Source organism: Ursus americanus, chromosome 25, assembly GCF_024610735.1.
Source record: "Ursus americanus isolate L20-20 chromosome 25, mUrsAme1.1.p, whole genome shotgun sequence".
Taxonomy (NCBI): domain Eukaryota; kingdom Metazoa; phylum Chordata; class Mammalia; order Carnivora; family Ursidae; genus Ursus; species Ursus americanus.
In genome coordinates, this window is record NC_142151.1 from 22,980,890 (window position 1) to 22,999,367 (window position 18,478).

General features: G+C 34.7%; 1 protein-coding gene across 19 annotated transcripts in view; it reads right to left on the reverse strand.

Moving 5' to 3' along the window:
• Positions 1–18,478, reverse strand: part of SOX5 (SRY-box transcription factor 5) — a 963,841-nt gene that overhangs the window by 177,675 nt on the left and 767,688 nt on the right. For all 19 annotated transcript variants that reach the window (XM_045811725.2, XM_045811726.2, XM_045811732.2 and 16 more), the window contains one exon: positions 17,215–17,283. In XM_045811725.2, the coding sequence (XP_045667681.1) occupies positions 17,215–17,283 (69 nt within the window). The remainder of the gene's footprint in view (positions 1–17,214; positions 17,284–18,478) is intronic.

An 18,478-nucleotide genomic window follows, 5' to 3' on the forward strand; every position in this document is an offset into this window, starting at 1 on the left:
TTTTCCCTTATGATTTCAACAGGTGAGTTATAATGCTTGCCCTACTGTCAAAATGGTTGTTATTAAGGAAAAAAAGAATTAAAATTTCTTCAAAATGTCATTACCATCTTTAAAATATTTTAAAATGATACAGACCAAGCTCAAAATATTCTCATTTTCAAATCTTTCTGCAAATACATCAATAAAAGGAATAAATAATAAAAGTGTGTTTATGGAGTTGAAATTTCAAGTAAAAATCCTATGAAAACTTTAGAGTGTTATCACTTCTTAATGCTACTGAAGTTGCTGATCAGAGTAAGCAAAAGAAAAAAAAAAAAAAAAGGAACCAGGGTAAGTATTTTGGGATATACACATTCCTTGGGCTTTCTAGAAAATTCTCAGTGAAAATACATTAAAAAATTCAGGAATTATTCTTTAATGTAGGCATTTCAGTTTCATTCTGAGGCTGTAAAACGCTTAAAGATAAGAACCAAACTTCCTATCCTAATCTTTACATCTAGAAAAAGAGATTGGACAAATAGGTTCAACATCTTAGGGTCCATAATTTCAGGGAGTTGGCAGAATTATATCACAGAAGGTTAATCTAAATTGAACTGGGATGGTTGCAAAATATAATGTTTTCACAAACCACATTTAATCCTTCCACCTTTTCCTGTGAAAACTCAAACAATTTTGAATTCTCCAAATCTGACTCCATTTTCAAGGTATTCTGTCATCACATATTAGTCCATATTAAAAACCTCAGAAAATATTAGTGTTAGTTCGAGAGTTTTAAAAAATATTTCTTTTCTATTTTCCTTGATCAAGTTTCAAAATGAAGAAAATCAAATACTTAAGAAAGAGAAAGAAAGAGGGCAAAAAATGGCTCTTAAATAAAAATGTAGGAAGGAGATGGGCCAAAAGGGAATGCTAACTCCATGTGGCTCTGCATACGGTACTAAGAAGCTTAGAAAAGAATAACTCTATTCTATTTTAGAAAAACAGAACTCTGAGGATTTAATCAGATAAAGAAGGAACTATGAGGATAGTGTCATGTCTTAGCATCAGAAGCCATTAATAATCTTCTCAAAGTGGGCAATGTGATAGGATACATGCATTTGAGAACTTCAGTACTCTTCATAAATACCGTAATCCTAATTTTCTTTAATTTAAAAATAACTAAAGAATGTCCACTCATTGGCTTTATTGTTATTTTTTTTCTGTAATAGACCATATAATGTTATTCTATAATTATGACTGTATACAAGAAAATCATCAGATACCTTAATTGTGTCACCACATGGATGAGCACAGATTTGCCAGATGAATTAAAACCTAATTGCTCCATGACTCAAAATGGGATTCTGTTTACATGCATTAACTTTGTATCCTACAGTGGCCATGTAAGAGATAAAATATTATATATATATATATATATATATATATATATATACAATATATATACACATATACATATATACAATATATATACACATATACATATCTATATATACAATATATATACACATATACATATATATATAAAGAATATACATATATATATAATGATAGTTCTGCAAGAAATGAGATTCACAAGATGCTGTAAGAAGTGTGACTCTCCCACGATTAAAAAGATTATTTGCATTTTCATGCTCCCAGGATACTAAACCTTTTTAAAGCAGGTATTTACAAAAACATCTGATGGATAGTTACGTCTGTATTGTGTTCTTTCTCCTAAATTCTGCTGAAATGATCTGTTGTCTAGGAATGAGTTTGTGTCATAAGCATGGGAATAACTGGGGAGAAAGCAACTGGATAAGAGTGCAAAAAGACAAAGATATGAGGTAGCAGAAGACAGGTTAAAGAGAAGACAGTTTAAAGTAATGACGTGTTGATGGAAGTATTTGTAGACCTCAAGATTGTGCTTGTAATGAGTTTAAGAGCAGTAGCCTCTTTTAATCACAAAAGAGACTTCATTTAATGTCTCAAGGGATAAAGATTTTAGAGAAAGATCTTGCTTTCCTGTTCTCTTACGTGAATGTAGCATTTGTTACAGAATGAAACAGGAAAAGAGTGTTTTTAAAACAACAGGACACTGTAAGATAAAGATTTCAATAAATGATAGAATAGGAGTATATCAAATACCCTAAATGGGGAGGCTGGGGAATGGGCATCATTTTATAGTGGGGAAAAAAAAATCAATTGCATGATGGGAAAATATTTTCCTTTGCCAAAATTTTCATTTCCTATTTCAGGTTTTTACAACATCTAGAAGTCAAGAAGTTCCTTAAAATATTTTAGTTTTACTTTGAAAGTTTCTCAGCTACTGTTTATCAAAAACACTTTTCTTGGAGAAGCAGATCAGACATTATTTTCATGCTAGAACCTTGTTGTTTTTGTTTTCCTTATTTAGTTTAGAGTCTAATGATATGACATTATAAATTTTTATCTAAAATGGATCAAACACAGATACTAGCTCACTGTAAAAATAATCATTAAAAAACAGCAACTATTATAAACCAATAAAATATATGTTTAAAAAAGTTTTGTATGTATGCCTTCCAACATGATATACTGATAATTTTAGTGAATCAAAATGTGATGAACATTTCCTAATTGTTCTATCCTAAGTGATGTGTCATTTACAATTTCTATGGAAACATTCAAATATTGTTCCAAATTTCTTTAGCAAAAGATTTAATATCTGTTTCAAATTCCAGATAAAGTAACAAACTCAATGTGATGGGCTCTGCAGAATTACTGCTCATTTTGTTTTCAGGAGTGCTTATGATCTTGATTTATTTGATATAATTAACCAGGGCTAAGAGACTAGGGTCTACATCTAATTACTTATGGGAATTTGGCATAGCTCTTATTATTTCTGGACCATATCTTCTCCTTCTACCAAAGAAGAAACAGTTGGACTAAGTTAGCTCTAAAGTCTATTTTTTATATTAATTATTTTATCAGTCACTGAGTTCTAATTCAATAGTATTCAAAGTGTTGGTCTGTGAGGAGGTTGGGAGCTTGTACGAGTAGGTAATCCACCAAACTGCTTCCTTTGTCGAGAAAGTATTGCAGTGAAAAAGCATGTCAGCTGAATTAAAGTGGGTTTAGCAAGCTCCTTATCTCATTAAGGACATCAGCAGCTCAAAAACTGGTCTAAGGGCCCTACTGTGCTCACACATTCTTTTTTTCTGCTCATTCAAATGATTATCTTCGAGCATACCCAAAAGTTTTTATGATGATGCAAACATTAGTAGTCTTCAGTCTTACAGCAATTGAAAAGAGTGAAATAATTGGCAGGTTTCCTAAGTATACCCTTCAACTACGCAGTTGGTTGTTCCTTAAATAATTAAGAGGCTATACATTACATTTAGCCTCCCAAGACTCAGGCTCAAGCCAAAAAAACTTGAATTAACCACAGCTTTGGTTCTTGTGACTGTATCTAAAACCGACCCTGACCAAAAAAACAACACAAAAGAAAACAAACAAACAAAAAACCCAAGTGTCTTTATGAGTTTTCAAACCGAAATTTAAATATCTATTTAAACAAATCACATGGCATTCACAGGGGAGTTAGAATCAGTGGGGTATACCGAATTTCTCTTATTAAGATCCAGAGAGTACAGAAGAACAAGTAACTAGTGTGAATAGACACACAAAATATTTAAAATATGAGTGTCCTAGAAGATTTAGAGCGGGATATACATTGCACTGAATATACAAGCCTAATAACTGAGTACAAAAACATCTGTCATTTTCAGAGGTTCTTATTTGTGGAAATTACAGCCCAGTGAATCTGTATATTTTTTCATTAACATAGTCTCAAAATTTAAAAGAAGAAACATACCCCTATCTTATTTTATTATATAATCATGCTCTTTAAGTCAGATATAACAGAATATTTTAAATGTATGTTCTAGGTATTAAATATTTACATAAGAAAAGAAGAGGGGGAATGAAAATTGGGATTCTTTCTCAGGGTAAAAATTACTATCTATATAAGTGGATGACATTTTCATTGTTCAGGTGCTTCAAGGCATCCATTTGGTCAAAGGCAGCTGCTTATATAAATAATGGTGGAGCTCTTTAGTTACGTATTTTTAAATTGGGATGTTTCAAACTAAGGGCAAATTTTATCAGAATGTAAATTATTTATCCATTGATTCATCTTGCAAATATTGACCCCTAACAGCAACAACACTTTCTCTTTCCCCCTTTTGCAGCTATTTGCTTGCTGAATAATTTTTGTCTCTCTTCATACACATATACCACATTTCTATATACATTACTTCATTTTAAATGTCTTTCAGTGCTTCTGAGTCTGACTGATGTAAGATGTTATTTTGAACATGCCAAAGCATCTAAACGGCCCTGGTCTTTTCTTTTCAGCCTGCATTCCTTGATAAGTGGCAGAGCTTCCCACTTATCAGTCACTCAAAGTGACTGTAGCTGTCAGTTGTGTACAAAGCGCAATCAGTTTGGAAGCGGAGACACCAGCATTTTTCTTCTCAGCTTGAAGCAAACACGTTTTGACTGCTAGTCATTCAATTTTAAAGCATCCTCAATTAGGGGCGGATGAAGATATAAAGAAAACACATCCTAAACACCTCCACCAGGCAACAGAAAAATTTTATTGTTATCTCTTGATTTACCTCACGGCAGCACCATCCCTCCTCTTCTCCTGGCTGCATGACACGGGTGCTCGTGACAACACACCCTTATCGTGGAAAGATGCAATAATATATTATACTAACACTCTGTGAAACCTCTGCTGGAGCCTGTTTGTGTTTTCTTTTGCTCTCTGCACCACTTGCATCGCCCCACAAAAATTCAAATAATTTATTTTAAAATTAAAACATAATGATCTTTTACACTCACTTGGCTTATGAGGGGACAACTTTTTATTCAATGAAAACAAGAAATCTAGTTGCCTAATAAGAATAAAGAGGAGGAGACTGAGCCAGAGAAGGAACTATGGGAGAAAGAAAATAAAATCAGAAGGGTGAAGGAAATGACTAGTGGCTATGTCAGATGGTCAAGCAGCAGGTGTAGACACAGATACTGGCAAAGTAGTGGAAAGGAATACAGAGGTAGAGAGGGAGTAAAAGCATGTATTCAGAATTAGAGAGTGGTTATGGTAGAAGAAAAAAAATTAATATATACTTTGCCAATAAACAGAAAAGAAGGGAAACAGAGATTCAAAAAGATGTATAGAAACCCAAGAATACATACACACATATATACACACTCACACAGTGTATACACCTATAGTAATATAAATCTCTAGTTAAATATGTGTATGATATCAAAATTATCTCATTACCTCTTTTAGTAAACGTGTGTGCATGCCATGAAAGTTCATTAGTTCGCCTTCTCTCATTTCCTATTTAGGTATAACAAGATTGCCGACATCAGATTATTCTTTTTAAAGATACTTACTGATTTCCCCCATTTATAAAAGAGCACTCTCTTACCTGGTTTATTATAGAAAGCAAAACTGAATTACTTTTTAAAAAAAATCCTGCCACATTTGCCAATTTAATAGGTTTAATTCAGTTTGATAAGATCAATTACTCTTATTTTCTTGGGATTATCTGAATTAAATCACTCATTGCTACTCTAATAAGGAGAGAGAGGAAGAAGATGCCTTTTAAGTTTACATAGTACTCAACTGTTAGGATCTCAGATTCTCTCTCTCTCTCTCTCACACACACACACTCCTCAGTTCCACTGTTTATAAAATGGAGATAATGTCATAACCTACCTGAATTCTTGTGATAATTACTTGAAATGACCTCTGCAAAGTGCCAAGTACTTAATGAGTAATGGGCTGCTTCTTCTCACCAGTATAATACAAAGTACAAAATGATTTTACAAACCATAAACGGGAATAGGAAATGCTGGTTATCTATTTTTGATGGCTCCCTAAACATCTATTTCAATCCCTTGAGAAAATTATCATCTTGCTTATTATTACATATACTACAGAGTGGGTAATGTGCCCACACTTTATTCATTCAACCAGTCAATAAATATTTTAAAGTTCTTATTATATGCCAGGAGCTATCATATGTACTTTGGGTATAGCAGCGAGCAAGACAGATCAAATCTGTGACCCCACAGAACTTATTGCCAGGTGTGTATTGTGGTAGCAGTATGGGGTACAGCAAAACCAGGGCACATATAAGGGGTTGTTAACAGCTCTGAAGAGAAGTAAACAGGACAAATGGTCAGAGATGACTAAGAGATGCAAGGACTATTTTGGATTGGGTTGTCAGAGATGTCCTCGTCCCCCCACCCCCCATCCAGAGGAGGATGGCATTTAAAGAGAGACCTGAATGAAATAAGGGTCTGAGTTACATGATGAACTAAAGAAAGCATTCTAGGCCATAAGAAAGAAATATAAAAATGAACTGATGCTAGAACATTCCTGGCATATTCCCTGAAACCAGGAAGGACAGGTTTCTAGGGTAGAAGGAATGAGGGAGACACTTCAAGAGGTTGGCATCCAAGTACAGCCCAATAGACTAACATAAGGCAAGTGGATTTATTTTAAAGGACATGATTTTGAGCATGGCTACAGCATAATTAAATTTAAAAGATCACACTAGCAGCTATGTGAAATGTCTGCTTAGGGGGTTAACAGAGGAAGCTGGATTACCAGCTTGGTGAGGAGGCTATAGTAGGAGCCTAGGTGAGAAATGATGGTGGGTAATGGTAAGAGAAGTTGGTCAATTGATAGACTGAGGATAAAAACCAATGTTGATGGATTAGTTGTGAGGTATTAAAGAATGAAAGGATTTAAGGATAGTTCCTAGGTTTTGTTGACAGCAACTAGGCATATGGTCTCATACTCATAGTTGGATAAACTGGGAAATGAGTTTTGGAAACATAATTAAAGGTTCTGCTTTCAAAATGTGAAATTTGGGTGCTTACTAGTTATGTACTTAAATAGGCTGAGTAGGCAGTTGGATATTTGACTCTGAGGTTTAGGAGAGATATCAAGGATGGAAAGATAAATTTTCAAGTATTATCTTTAAAATAGTACATAAAACAATTAGATGAGATCATTTAGGGAGTAAGTCAGGTGAGGGAGAATTACAGCAAGTTAGCCTTTGAAGGATGTGGAAGAAGCCACCAAAAGAGACTGAGGATGGAGAATAAAAAAGGGTTTTGTTTTTGCTTTTTTTGTTTTTTGTTTTTTTCCCTAAAGCAGATTGTGGTCTTTTGGAGGCCAACTGAAGAGTGTTACACGAAAGTGGGAGTAATCAACTTTATCAAATGCTGCCATGTGACTGAGAATTTACCACTTCTAGGATACTTATTGCAGAAGAAGCAATTCCAGTTTTTCTGTTCGCTTCTCCTTCAAGAGAAAACTAGTATAATAAAGTATCCTTAATGTTCTATTTGTCTTTCTTGCTTATTTTATTTGATTGTTAGTCTTTCTTTTCTAAAGAAAAACAGAGCCAAACACACACACACACACACACACGCACACACACACTGAAAAGTCAGTTTCTTTTTGTCTATAAGATACATAAAAATTTACCAGCTTTTTGAAATAAATAAATCAGAGGAAGACAATTATATGATTTCACTCATATGTGGAATTTAAGAAACAAAACAGGATCATAGGAGAAGGGAGAGAAAAATAAAATAAGATGAAATCAGGGAGGGAGACAAACCATAAGAGGCTCTTAATCATAGGAAACAAACTGAGGGTTGCTGGAGGGGAGAGCGGTGAGGGATGGGGTAACTGGGTTATGGGCATTAAGGAGGGCACTTGATGTAATGAGCACTGGGTATTATATGCAGCTAATGAGTCACTGAACTCTACCTCTGAAACTGATATACTATATATTAATTAATTGAATTTAAAATTAAATTTAAAAAATTTTACCAGCTTTTGAGTAGAAATTAGTCCTCCAGCTACAGAACTCAACCAAATTTGCCATGTGCTAGGAATGCCTGGAATGTAAGTCTTGACTCATGATATAACTACTCTTCATAGAATAATTAATTTTATGTTAACACTCTGTTAATTTCATTGACATCTAATTTTCTTTCTATTTGTCAACTCTATTCAAAGAAAGGAGATAGAAATTCTTTCTAAAGGCTTTGTGAGCAACTTGCTGCTATCGCGTTGTTTGACCACATTAATGAACGTGTAAACTAGGGTAGAGTAAAATACATTCATTTTAGGCCAGCATATTGACTTCTGGCCTATATTTCCAAATTTGTTGTTGTTAACTTGCCTTGTCTTTTGACTATTTGATAATTACATTCCCAGGGTTTTATCTAGCCCTGATGGGCCCTGTTTTGTTAACTGATAAGATAGGGAGTACAGAGCCACAGTGAGGAAGAGTGTTCAACTTTTCCACAGGTAATGTTGTTTGGGAAAAGGCTGTAAAGTCATGGGAAAGACTGTTGTCAGTCTGCTTTCTGGGCCAATCTCAGTGATTCCATAATGGCCATTATGGATCAAATGAACCCAGGCTTCACTTCAGAAATCATACTGCAAAGATCAGAGAAAGAAGCAGCACAGAAATGGCACAGAAATAAGATAGAAAAAGGAAAACAATAAGGAAGATTATTTGAGATTCCACATAAAAGATGAGAAAAAAACATCTTCCATGAAATGCATTGTTTGTTTTTAGTGAAAAGCCCAAGTCAGGATGCATGCATTCCAGAACCAGATTACAGCTTCCAAAACCTTGGTCAAAATTACTTTAGCACAGTCACCAAATATAGTTACTTCAACCAGAGTCTCAGTAATGATATTAAAGAGTTTAAAATATCAGGGTCATAGTTTAAAATTCTACATAAATATAAACTCATATTGTTTGATAAATCTATCAAAAAGAGAAAAAGGATGGTAATATTCTCCATATCTATGTTCCCTGGAAACACCAAGGAAACTAGAAAATATACATTTACAAATCTTAGAACTGCCTCAAGCTGTTCTTTTCTGCCATAACTCATTGTCTTTACAAGGACTCGTTCATTCCCGCATACTGGTTACTGTGTCTTGAATATTTAAAAAGAAATTTAAGAATAATAAATAAATAAATAAAATTTTAGAAAGAAAGAAAGAAAGAAAGAAAGAGAAAGAACAAAAGAAAGAAAGAAGAAAGAGGAAAGAAGGAAGGAAGGAAGGAAGGAAGGAAGGAAGGAAGGAAGGAAGGAAGGATTTTTTAAAATGATGTCCTGATTTCCAATCCAGGGTGACAGACTGACCATGTGCTTTTATTGCATTCTTTCCTGAGATACTGTTAAAATGATAAAAACAGACAAATTTAAAATCGTGTATCACATAAAATAGTAAAGAATAAGAGGTTTACACAGGCAAGAAATTTGACTAGAGTTTGGAAGATGAAAATTGTAGAATGTTAACTAAAAGTGGGTGAAACAAACCAGAGTATACATGGAAGGAGTTAGGCCGAAATGGGGCTTAAGTTGCCCTCAGAACCACTAGAAAGTCTTGGGACTTGACAGTCCAGGTATGAGAAACAGCAGGAGTGAGACCTGGATTGGAAACAGGCATAGTTGAAAGTGGCTCCATCAGTTCACCTCTACCCCAGCTATGTCACACTCCCTCAACAGAAACTGAAGAGTCTGGGAAAACTTGAGATAGTCAGCATGAACACTGGATTTCCAGAACAAAGATTTCTGTGTCCATACATGTAATGTACGGCCAGCTTCTTATTCTCACTAAAGCAGTGTTCACCTGTTGATAAACCTCATTCATAGTCACAGCTTGCAATCTAGTTTTTCTCATCTTGCTTTTAAATCTGAATGTGTAACTAATGATTTTTTTAAAAAATTGAGCAGAACTTTAAGCTGAAAGAGAAACATCAAGATAAACAAGCAGGTGAAAAATGGAGGAAAAGAAAATTTAAGGAAATGAGAATTTAACTTTTTAAAAACCTCAAAGTTTCAATTCAATGAGAAATGACAAGAACAGGATTAAACAGGAATAGGATAACCTGAAAACAGAATTATCAGGGAGCAAGAAGAAGCTTATGGAAATTAAGAATGTAATTTCTCAAATAAAGATTCAATTAAACAGTTCAGAAGATAAATTTCAGGAAATCCCCTAGGAAGAAGAATCAAGAAGCAGAGGCAAAATATGAACAATAAGAAACGTATTTATTAGTCCAGAAAAATAAAATAAAATATCTGTGTCGCAAGAGATGGAGAAAGAACTGGAAAATAATAATGAGATAAAATGGGTAAAGAAAAAAAAAAGAAAAAAAAAAGAAAAATTTTCAGAGCAAAAAAAACCCCACAGCTCTTTAGACTAAAAGATTCATGGAATTTACAATATAATAAATGAAAAATATCTGTATACATTCCAGTGAAATGTCACAATAAATAGAAAATACTAAAAACTTTCAGAAAGGAGAGATATTGGTCACCACCACCAACAAAACTCAGATCAGCATCATATTTCTTGTCGATGTTAGAAGATGATGAATCAATAGATTTGAAATATAAGGAAAAAGACTTCCAGCTTAGAATTTCATTTGCAGCCAAACTGTCAATCAAGTAGAGAACTTAAATAGAATGTTATTACATATACATATATTTAGAACGTTTTACCCCAGACACTTTATATCCTGCATCCCCACACTGCTCCTTTTCTTTCAGGAAGTTTCTCGTAGTTCTGGAGAAAAATTAGGAGCTAAACCAAGGAGGACAATATAGGAAACAGTGATTCCAGCTCCGGAGAATTATAAATGGACATTCCAGAATGTTGGCTGGACCAACTGATCCAGGTCAAGAAAAGCAGGGTTTTGGAGATTTGATTTATTCTTGAGAATTTATGAAGTTATAAGGCAAATCACATGAGTAAACATGAGGGGAAAAGAAAAAAAGAAAAGAAAAGGGAAGAAAAGCTACACAAAAAGGAAATATGGAATATCCCTTTAAGACTATCCAAATAACAATACATAGATTTGTATTTTAATGTAAACAACATTTTTTGATTTTCAACTTTTAAGATTAAGCATTAGGTAAAGCACAACAGGTATGTGTGAATACATACATACATACATACATACACAAACACATGTATTAAATATATTTAGGTAGACATACAGGTAACAGAAATTGCAATTGGCAAGTGTGAAAAGACTATTTATGATTGATTGAAAAAGAAAAGAGGTGTAAGTAAACTATTTAAAGCTTAGAAGGACCTACTGGAAGAATTTAAATGACTTATGTAACTACATTGTAAGGTGAGGGAAGGAACAGGAGAGGATGTCCGGGTAGAGATACAAGAACTCAACAAATCTTCATGTCTAAGTTAATGATATTTAAAGATGATAAGTCAGAGACAGTATTATATTTTTATATACAGAGTAAATACTAAGAAGTTATTAAAAATGAAAATTCAAAAGATTTTAAAGTGGCTCCTTCTGAGTAAAAGGATTGGGCACAGTATACAGAGGAGCATATAGGGGAGTTGGCTCTGGGTAGGTGCTTTCCTTATTCTCTTGTACACTTAGCCATGTGACATGTGTTATATCAGTAAAAATTAAACTATATATGTATATCAATCCATCTGTACCTTTATCTTCAGAGACAGGCTTATCTAGACAGTGAAATAATATGAATGACTAAAATTCTATCATTAGGTAATTGCCAGGAGATGTATTAAAAATGGTTAAAGGATTTCAAAGTGGCTCTCTCTGAATGAAAGGACAGAAAGCTGCAGGTAGCATCCCTGATCTTCTAGGAGAGGTCACCTATCTTCTCGAATGGAGCCTCTACTTCCAGAAAGTACAAGGAGGAGCAGGAAGTCACCCTTCAAGCTACTTCTTTGTAACTCTGTATTTTCTCTGCCAATAATCTATCTGAAAGTCTAGAATTGTACCCTGTTCAGTTGTGGTATATTTTATTTCCTAGAGCAAAACATTAGTCAGAGCTCAAGGAGTTAATGCATTTCCTTCTCAGGTTGAAATGCTACCTTAATTGCATGGTGTTTATTCTTGGCATTTCCAGTCTCCTAAAGAGACAAGGTTACTTTGCAATCTCTTTGTCCTCATGTATGTGTGTGGAGTCTTGTTGAGGGGGGTAAAATGCTTCCAACTTACCACACTCAGAGAAAGAAATCATAAGTCAGCAGGTCAGTCAGGTACTATTATTTCACCTTTCACGTTATTATGTTTTCAATACAATATTTCAATGGATTTTGTTCTGCATAATAATTTATCAAGAATTACCAAAACTCTTAATGAGCTCAGAGAACTTTGGCTCCAATAAAATGAAACCTTTATCACAAATTGGTTGAGCCCATAACTGCAACTTAATCATCCAATTGTACATAAGTCAAGTTGTATTTTTATTTTGTAGGAATAAGTTCCCAGGGAAAGAAAACTCATTTTAAAACTTCGGGCCATTAAGCCTTAAATGGTAGAATGTCGGTGAAATAAAAATGAACTAGGCCAAGACTTGGGAAACTTGGAACCCAGCCATTGTTCTACAAGTAACAACTTCTGTGACATTGGGAAAATCTTCTAACCTTACTTGGTTTCAGTTTACAAATGTCAAAATGAGAGATAGGTCTAAATAAAGGCTTTCTAAAAATCCCTTGTAGTTCTAAAATCATATGAATTGTGGAACACTGAACTTACAGTTTTCAGTGACTACTACCATGTAGATTATATTCTTTTTTTCCTAGAAATTCTCCTCTTCCTGGAAATACCCATCAAATTGTTCATCATCAGAAATACAGAAGGAACAAGTTTTTCTCTCCTAATGACCTAGGCAAAAATTTTCAGCATTGTGTGCTCACTACATGTCAGGTATGATTCCATTTAATACTCAAACTAACCCAGTGTCAGTTATTATAATTCCCATTTAATGGATGGGAATATTGAAACCAGAGGGATTAAGCAATTTTCCTAAGATCACACTCAGATGAGGTGTGAACATGTAGAAACAGAATTCAGGTATGTCTTAATTCCAGAGAACCTGCTCTCTATCTTTATTTTTAATCATTCAATACAATTAAAATCATATTTCATACAGATAAAATTTGTCCCATACCACCTGAAGAGTCAAGCTCTTCCCTATATACCATGGAATGTACACTGGCTAGTTAAGAATACAAAAGAACAGAGATTTGTCCTTTGCTCTACCCATAGCTCTAGACAGAATCAGTGACCCAAAGCTACTACTAGTCCTGCAAATATATACCTTATGAATCAGAAACAATGACAGGGGATTAGGAAATACCAAATCTTTGCCCCCAAGAGAACACAATGAACAACAAACAATTGGAAAAGTTTGTGAGAAGGGAGAATGCAATCGATTTGTGGAATCTCTTAAGAAAATACAAACACTGAACTTTCCGTATGGGAATCATGACAAATACACATTTAAAAGAAGTAAAACATCTTTAAAAGTTCCCTCAAAAATATCTGAAGTGGGTTTCATTCTAGAGCATGTTATTGGACTGACCCTATTAGATGCTAATAAGAACCTAAAATTCCATCAAGTATTATTGAAAAAGGGTAAAAAAAAAAAATTAAAACTAGGACATGTTTCCCCCACTCACTCCCAAAGCTATAGAAACCCTGTCCCATACAAAGCTTCAAGATAAAAGGGAACTTGAGTCTCCAGGGACATTCAGTTTGTTGCCATAATGGAAGCTGAGTAGAGGTCACTCATTCTTTTACTTTAAAAGGTTCTGGTAACAGTGAATGAGGTCAAGATGAACCGTTGGTTTAGGATCATTATTGGAAACATAAACCACCTTATTATCCCTATTAGAAACAGGTTGATTTAATGTAAAAAAGAGATTAGTCAGAAAATAAAATTGCTAAAAGATGGGCACTGTAGCATAAGCAAAAGATTAAAGGGGAAAAAAGGTTACCTTTTAAAAAATCTAAAGATATTTTTCTCTGAAATATTTACAAATTTCATCTCACATATTAACGTGCATTAAGAGTTAGCTAGGTACAGTAAGCAGGAATGCAAAAATATTCTATTTTTTTTAAGGACAGCAAAGAATATATTAAAAGAAAACACTGCTGAATGGGAGAAAAAGAAGACAAACTTCTTAGTGTTGCTAAAATTGAGAGTCTCATAAAGAAACAGACAAGCTCTTGTGAGAAGATGAGATATTTTCTGGTATTATGACATGATTTTATCTGGAAAATGAACTGATTTATGACATTACAAAGAATAACAGAAAACTTTTTTGTTTCTTCTTTTAATCCTAATGAGTTACATGAATCAACCTAGAAGAAGACTATAACTCTACAAAAAGTCCTTGTAAGGAAGTAATGTAGATTTTCTCAATCCAATCAGAATCATGCAATTGGAGCTACAGTTGCTTTTTAAAGAGAGAAAAACAGTTCATAAAGAATTGATCCTAAGTGATTGAACACAATTGGTGAATTTGCTAATTCTTCTGGCATTTTCTCTTTGAATATATAACTACAGAGTAAAACCTACTACCACTTTTTTCATCTGGAGTTGAAAGAAGATAGAAATAATAGGCCAAGAGAAATTTTAAATAACTTAGGTCATTAGAATACATGAATGTTTGTGCATACACAAATATGCACAAACTTGTTCATACACTTTTTAAAAATCAAATGACATATACTTCAAATGTAATAAAGATGTCTAAATCAACCTGTCCTTTAAAGAGGTCTCAGTAAAAAAATGAGAGAAATGTTGGGGAACATCATCCTCCTGTCATTTAACACAGCCATCAAGTGTGAAAATTTGTCTTGCTCTCTTACCCTGTCAATCTAATCCATCTAGCAGGTCTGTCTACCCATCTAATGCACTGCATGCCTTTACCAGCATTTGGGCCAAGCGTGTATTTATAATTGAAACCAAAAGCTTAAAGGCAGCCTTAATTGTGGGTCTAGTAACATTGCAGTCCACTATTCTACCAATAAAGGAACTGGAATATATTGTTTTCTAAAGCTCAAAGAGACAGTGGTATAAGACACGTAAGAAAATGCAATCAGGATGAACAATATACGTTGGTGTGTTTATTTCTACAAGGTCTTAAGCTCCATATTTAAGAAAGATAAAGGAAGTAGATCAAATTCAAAATATAATAGGTATCAAGTAAATTTATTCTGTAAATTCTCATATAAGCATTGATTATGTGTGCATTGACAAAGATAAATTTTATAATACTATTTATTATGAATTTGATTTGTCTTCCACCATAGCAGATTTTATTTTTACCCTTCTTCCTCCTTGTCAGATGATGCCAAGGAAAAGGAGGAAGGGGAAAGAAGAAAAGGGAGAGAAAACATTCTCAAAAAGAAATGTGGCAAGGATTTATACAAGCAAAAAAAAAAAAAAAAAAGGATCTGTTCCACATTTTTAATCTTCTATTTCTACACATGGCCCTATAGGGGTCCTTCCCAAAACTGAACAATTTCTCAATAGACTAATTTAAATATATTGTGACTTTCTTAACTATTAAGTATTTGCAAGACTGCCCCAAATCAACAATTTATAAAATATACTTTATAAGTATGTTTTTAGTTAATGAATATACTAGAAACTGTGTAAATGAATTCTTTTCAGATCATCAGTCTTGCTCCGTACTTAATTTTTGCTTGAAACATTTCCTACTTCCCAGATTAAATATATATAACTGCTTTATTATCTTACATTTTCAATAATTAAAAACATTTTAAATGTAGATAACCTGGTACCATCAACTAAAACTATATTCAAAGTCAGCATACTTAGACTGAACATGAAATCCAACAAACAGTATTTTGTATTTTTTTTTTAAGTAGATTCCAGCCCAGCACGGAGCCCAACACAGGGCTCAGACTCACAACGATGAGATCAAGACCTGAGCCGAGATCAAGAGTCCAACACTCAAATGACTGAGCCACCCAGATGCCCCCAATGAACAGTTTGAAACCACTGAATTGAATAACCACATTCCAGAAATGATCAGACAGATAACACCACATTAGGATTTGCTGCTCATAATTACAGTTAAGGAAAGCAAAGAATCCTGGCTGGATCATCTCACTGATGTTTCTCTGTCTCTCTGAAGCTGTGACTAGCTCACAAAAATTTCAGGTGGACCAAGAACGAGTAAACTCTGATTGGGCTATATAATCCAGGGTAAAGTAATTAACTATCCCTGATCCAATTAGGTAAATGGGCTAAACTCTGCTGGCAATGAAGTCTAAACATGATTAAATACACAAATGAAACAATGTAGACATGTTTGTTTCTGTAATTTACGATATTTACCTTAAAAATATGTTGGATTCTCAAGAGAGAATTTCAAAAGAAGGATGAATTTCTCTTAACATCTGCTTCCAGAAGACGATGTTACATAGGGTAGATTCAATGCTCCATGAATTAGATTCTTTTTCTTGCTGGTAATTGGAAGTATGTATTGAGCACCTACTATGTGCCTTGATACTCCATCCATGATTTCATTAAATCCTCATAAACAACACTCTTAGGAAATAGGCTCTTTTGGAAAGGGAATTTTCAAAAGGGGAAATATTTTTGTCAAAATTCGTGCCACCTGCAAATGGGGAAAACAGGCCAGCCCTGACAACTTACTTTTTCCTTCTGTTACCAATATAGCTGCTTTCTTCCATCTTCGTTGATGCTCCTTATTATCACACATTTCCATTTAAGCAAAAGATGCGGGTTACAGAGCCCTCACTCTTAGTCTTTCCGGGCAACATGAAGGGTGAAATTCTACTTGAACACCAAATCATTCCCCTTCCCTAACCTCAACCCTTATCACACGTGGCTCTTGAACACATAGTAAAATGTCGTCTCTAACAAAACTTGCTGTACCTTTTTGCTTCGGTTTCCCTGCACATCTCTCACTGAGATCACTCACAGTCACATTTTAAACATTAAAGGACAGAGAAAATGAAACCTTTCTAACATTTCTTGGCAATAATTTCCTTTTGGTATAGGATGAAAATGACTGTCAGCTCACTCAGATCGAAGCTCCCTGACAGTAGGGGCTGTGCCAGTCACCATTCGCAAGATTTCTCATGGCCTAGGAGGTGACACGGCAGGAATTACGTAAGCCGAAAGTAATTTTTATTTTGGAGGTTATTCTAGTTAGGTCATCTAAACATTGGAAACAGGATACAGACAGATAGAAGATAGATAATAGATAACAGATAGATAGATAGATAGATAGATAGATAATTTTTTTTAATTGGAAGTTTGCATGAAATGATGATTTCTGACCTGGATCTGTTGCTGAAGCAAATTGATTTTGTGTTGTTGCTGCAGAAGCTGCTGCTGTTGTCTTGCAATCTGTGGAGAAATTGCACATGAAAAATTTAAAAGTATATTGTAGTCCCAGGGGGCAATTACCAATGTTCTGTGGCTCCAAGTTTGATTTGACACTGATTAAGATGATGAAAATAGATGTGCCTGTACCCCTACAGTACCAGCAATTCGTCCTTAAGTAGGATCAAACAAGATATTTAGTCTTCGGAACAGTTTCTTTTGGCCTAAAACAAATGAAGCCTAAGATACTCCAACAGTGATCCGATGCCGATGGTAGAGTGTTGGAAATCCCTCTTCCTTCCGGGCAATACAGTAGCAAGGTACGGCCTCTGGCATTTTTAGCTCTTTTCTACAAAAGAAACTACAGCGTCAAGGTGGGGGGGGGTGTTGTTGCAACCTGGGAGTTCGGGGTAGCACAGAGTATTGCATTGGCAGAGGCTGTATACCTCAGCGAGGTTTTAGTATTTGCTTTTGTTTTTTTGTAAATACTGCCCTCATTTCTGCCTCCCACAAATCCCTGAAGTGCCAACTCTTCAATGCACTCCATCATGGTTTCTGTTCCCATTCTCCACTAAAATGATTCTTAATAAAAGTCGCCAATCTCATTTTTTAAATTCTTTTTTTAAGGTTTATTTATTTTAGAGGGGGAGGGAGAGAGGTAGAGAGTGGGGGGAGGGTAAAGGGATTGGGAGGGAGAGACTCCCAGGCAGACTCTGTTGCTGAGCATGGAGCCCGACACAGGGCTTGATCTCACGACCTGAGATCATGACCTGAGCCAAAATCAAGAGTCAGACGCTTAACTGACTGAGCCACCCAGGTGCCCCTCATTTTTACAATTCTAACGTGTTTTTTAGATTTCACCTTTTGTCCTTTCATCAAAATTCGACACTCGAGTTCTCTCCCCTGATCCTGAACTTTCTTCCTTGGCTTCCATGACAGCATATTTTCCAGGTTTTGCTCCACCCTCAGTCTGTTCCTTCTCAGTTACCTTCAACTGCTCTGTCTAGCCAATCAATGTCGTAGTTGTATATGGCTCAATTTTAGACTCGATTTTCCCCCGTATCCCTACTCCTGAATGTATGCCAAGTACTTATGAATTTGTTTCTCTAGCCTATTCTTTGCTTTCAGCTTCAGACCCATTTTTCCAAAGACATTCTCAAAGGTACTTCATATTCAACAAGTTCAAAACTAAACTCAATTATGGCTATTTTCATGCTTT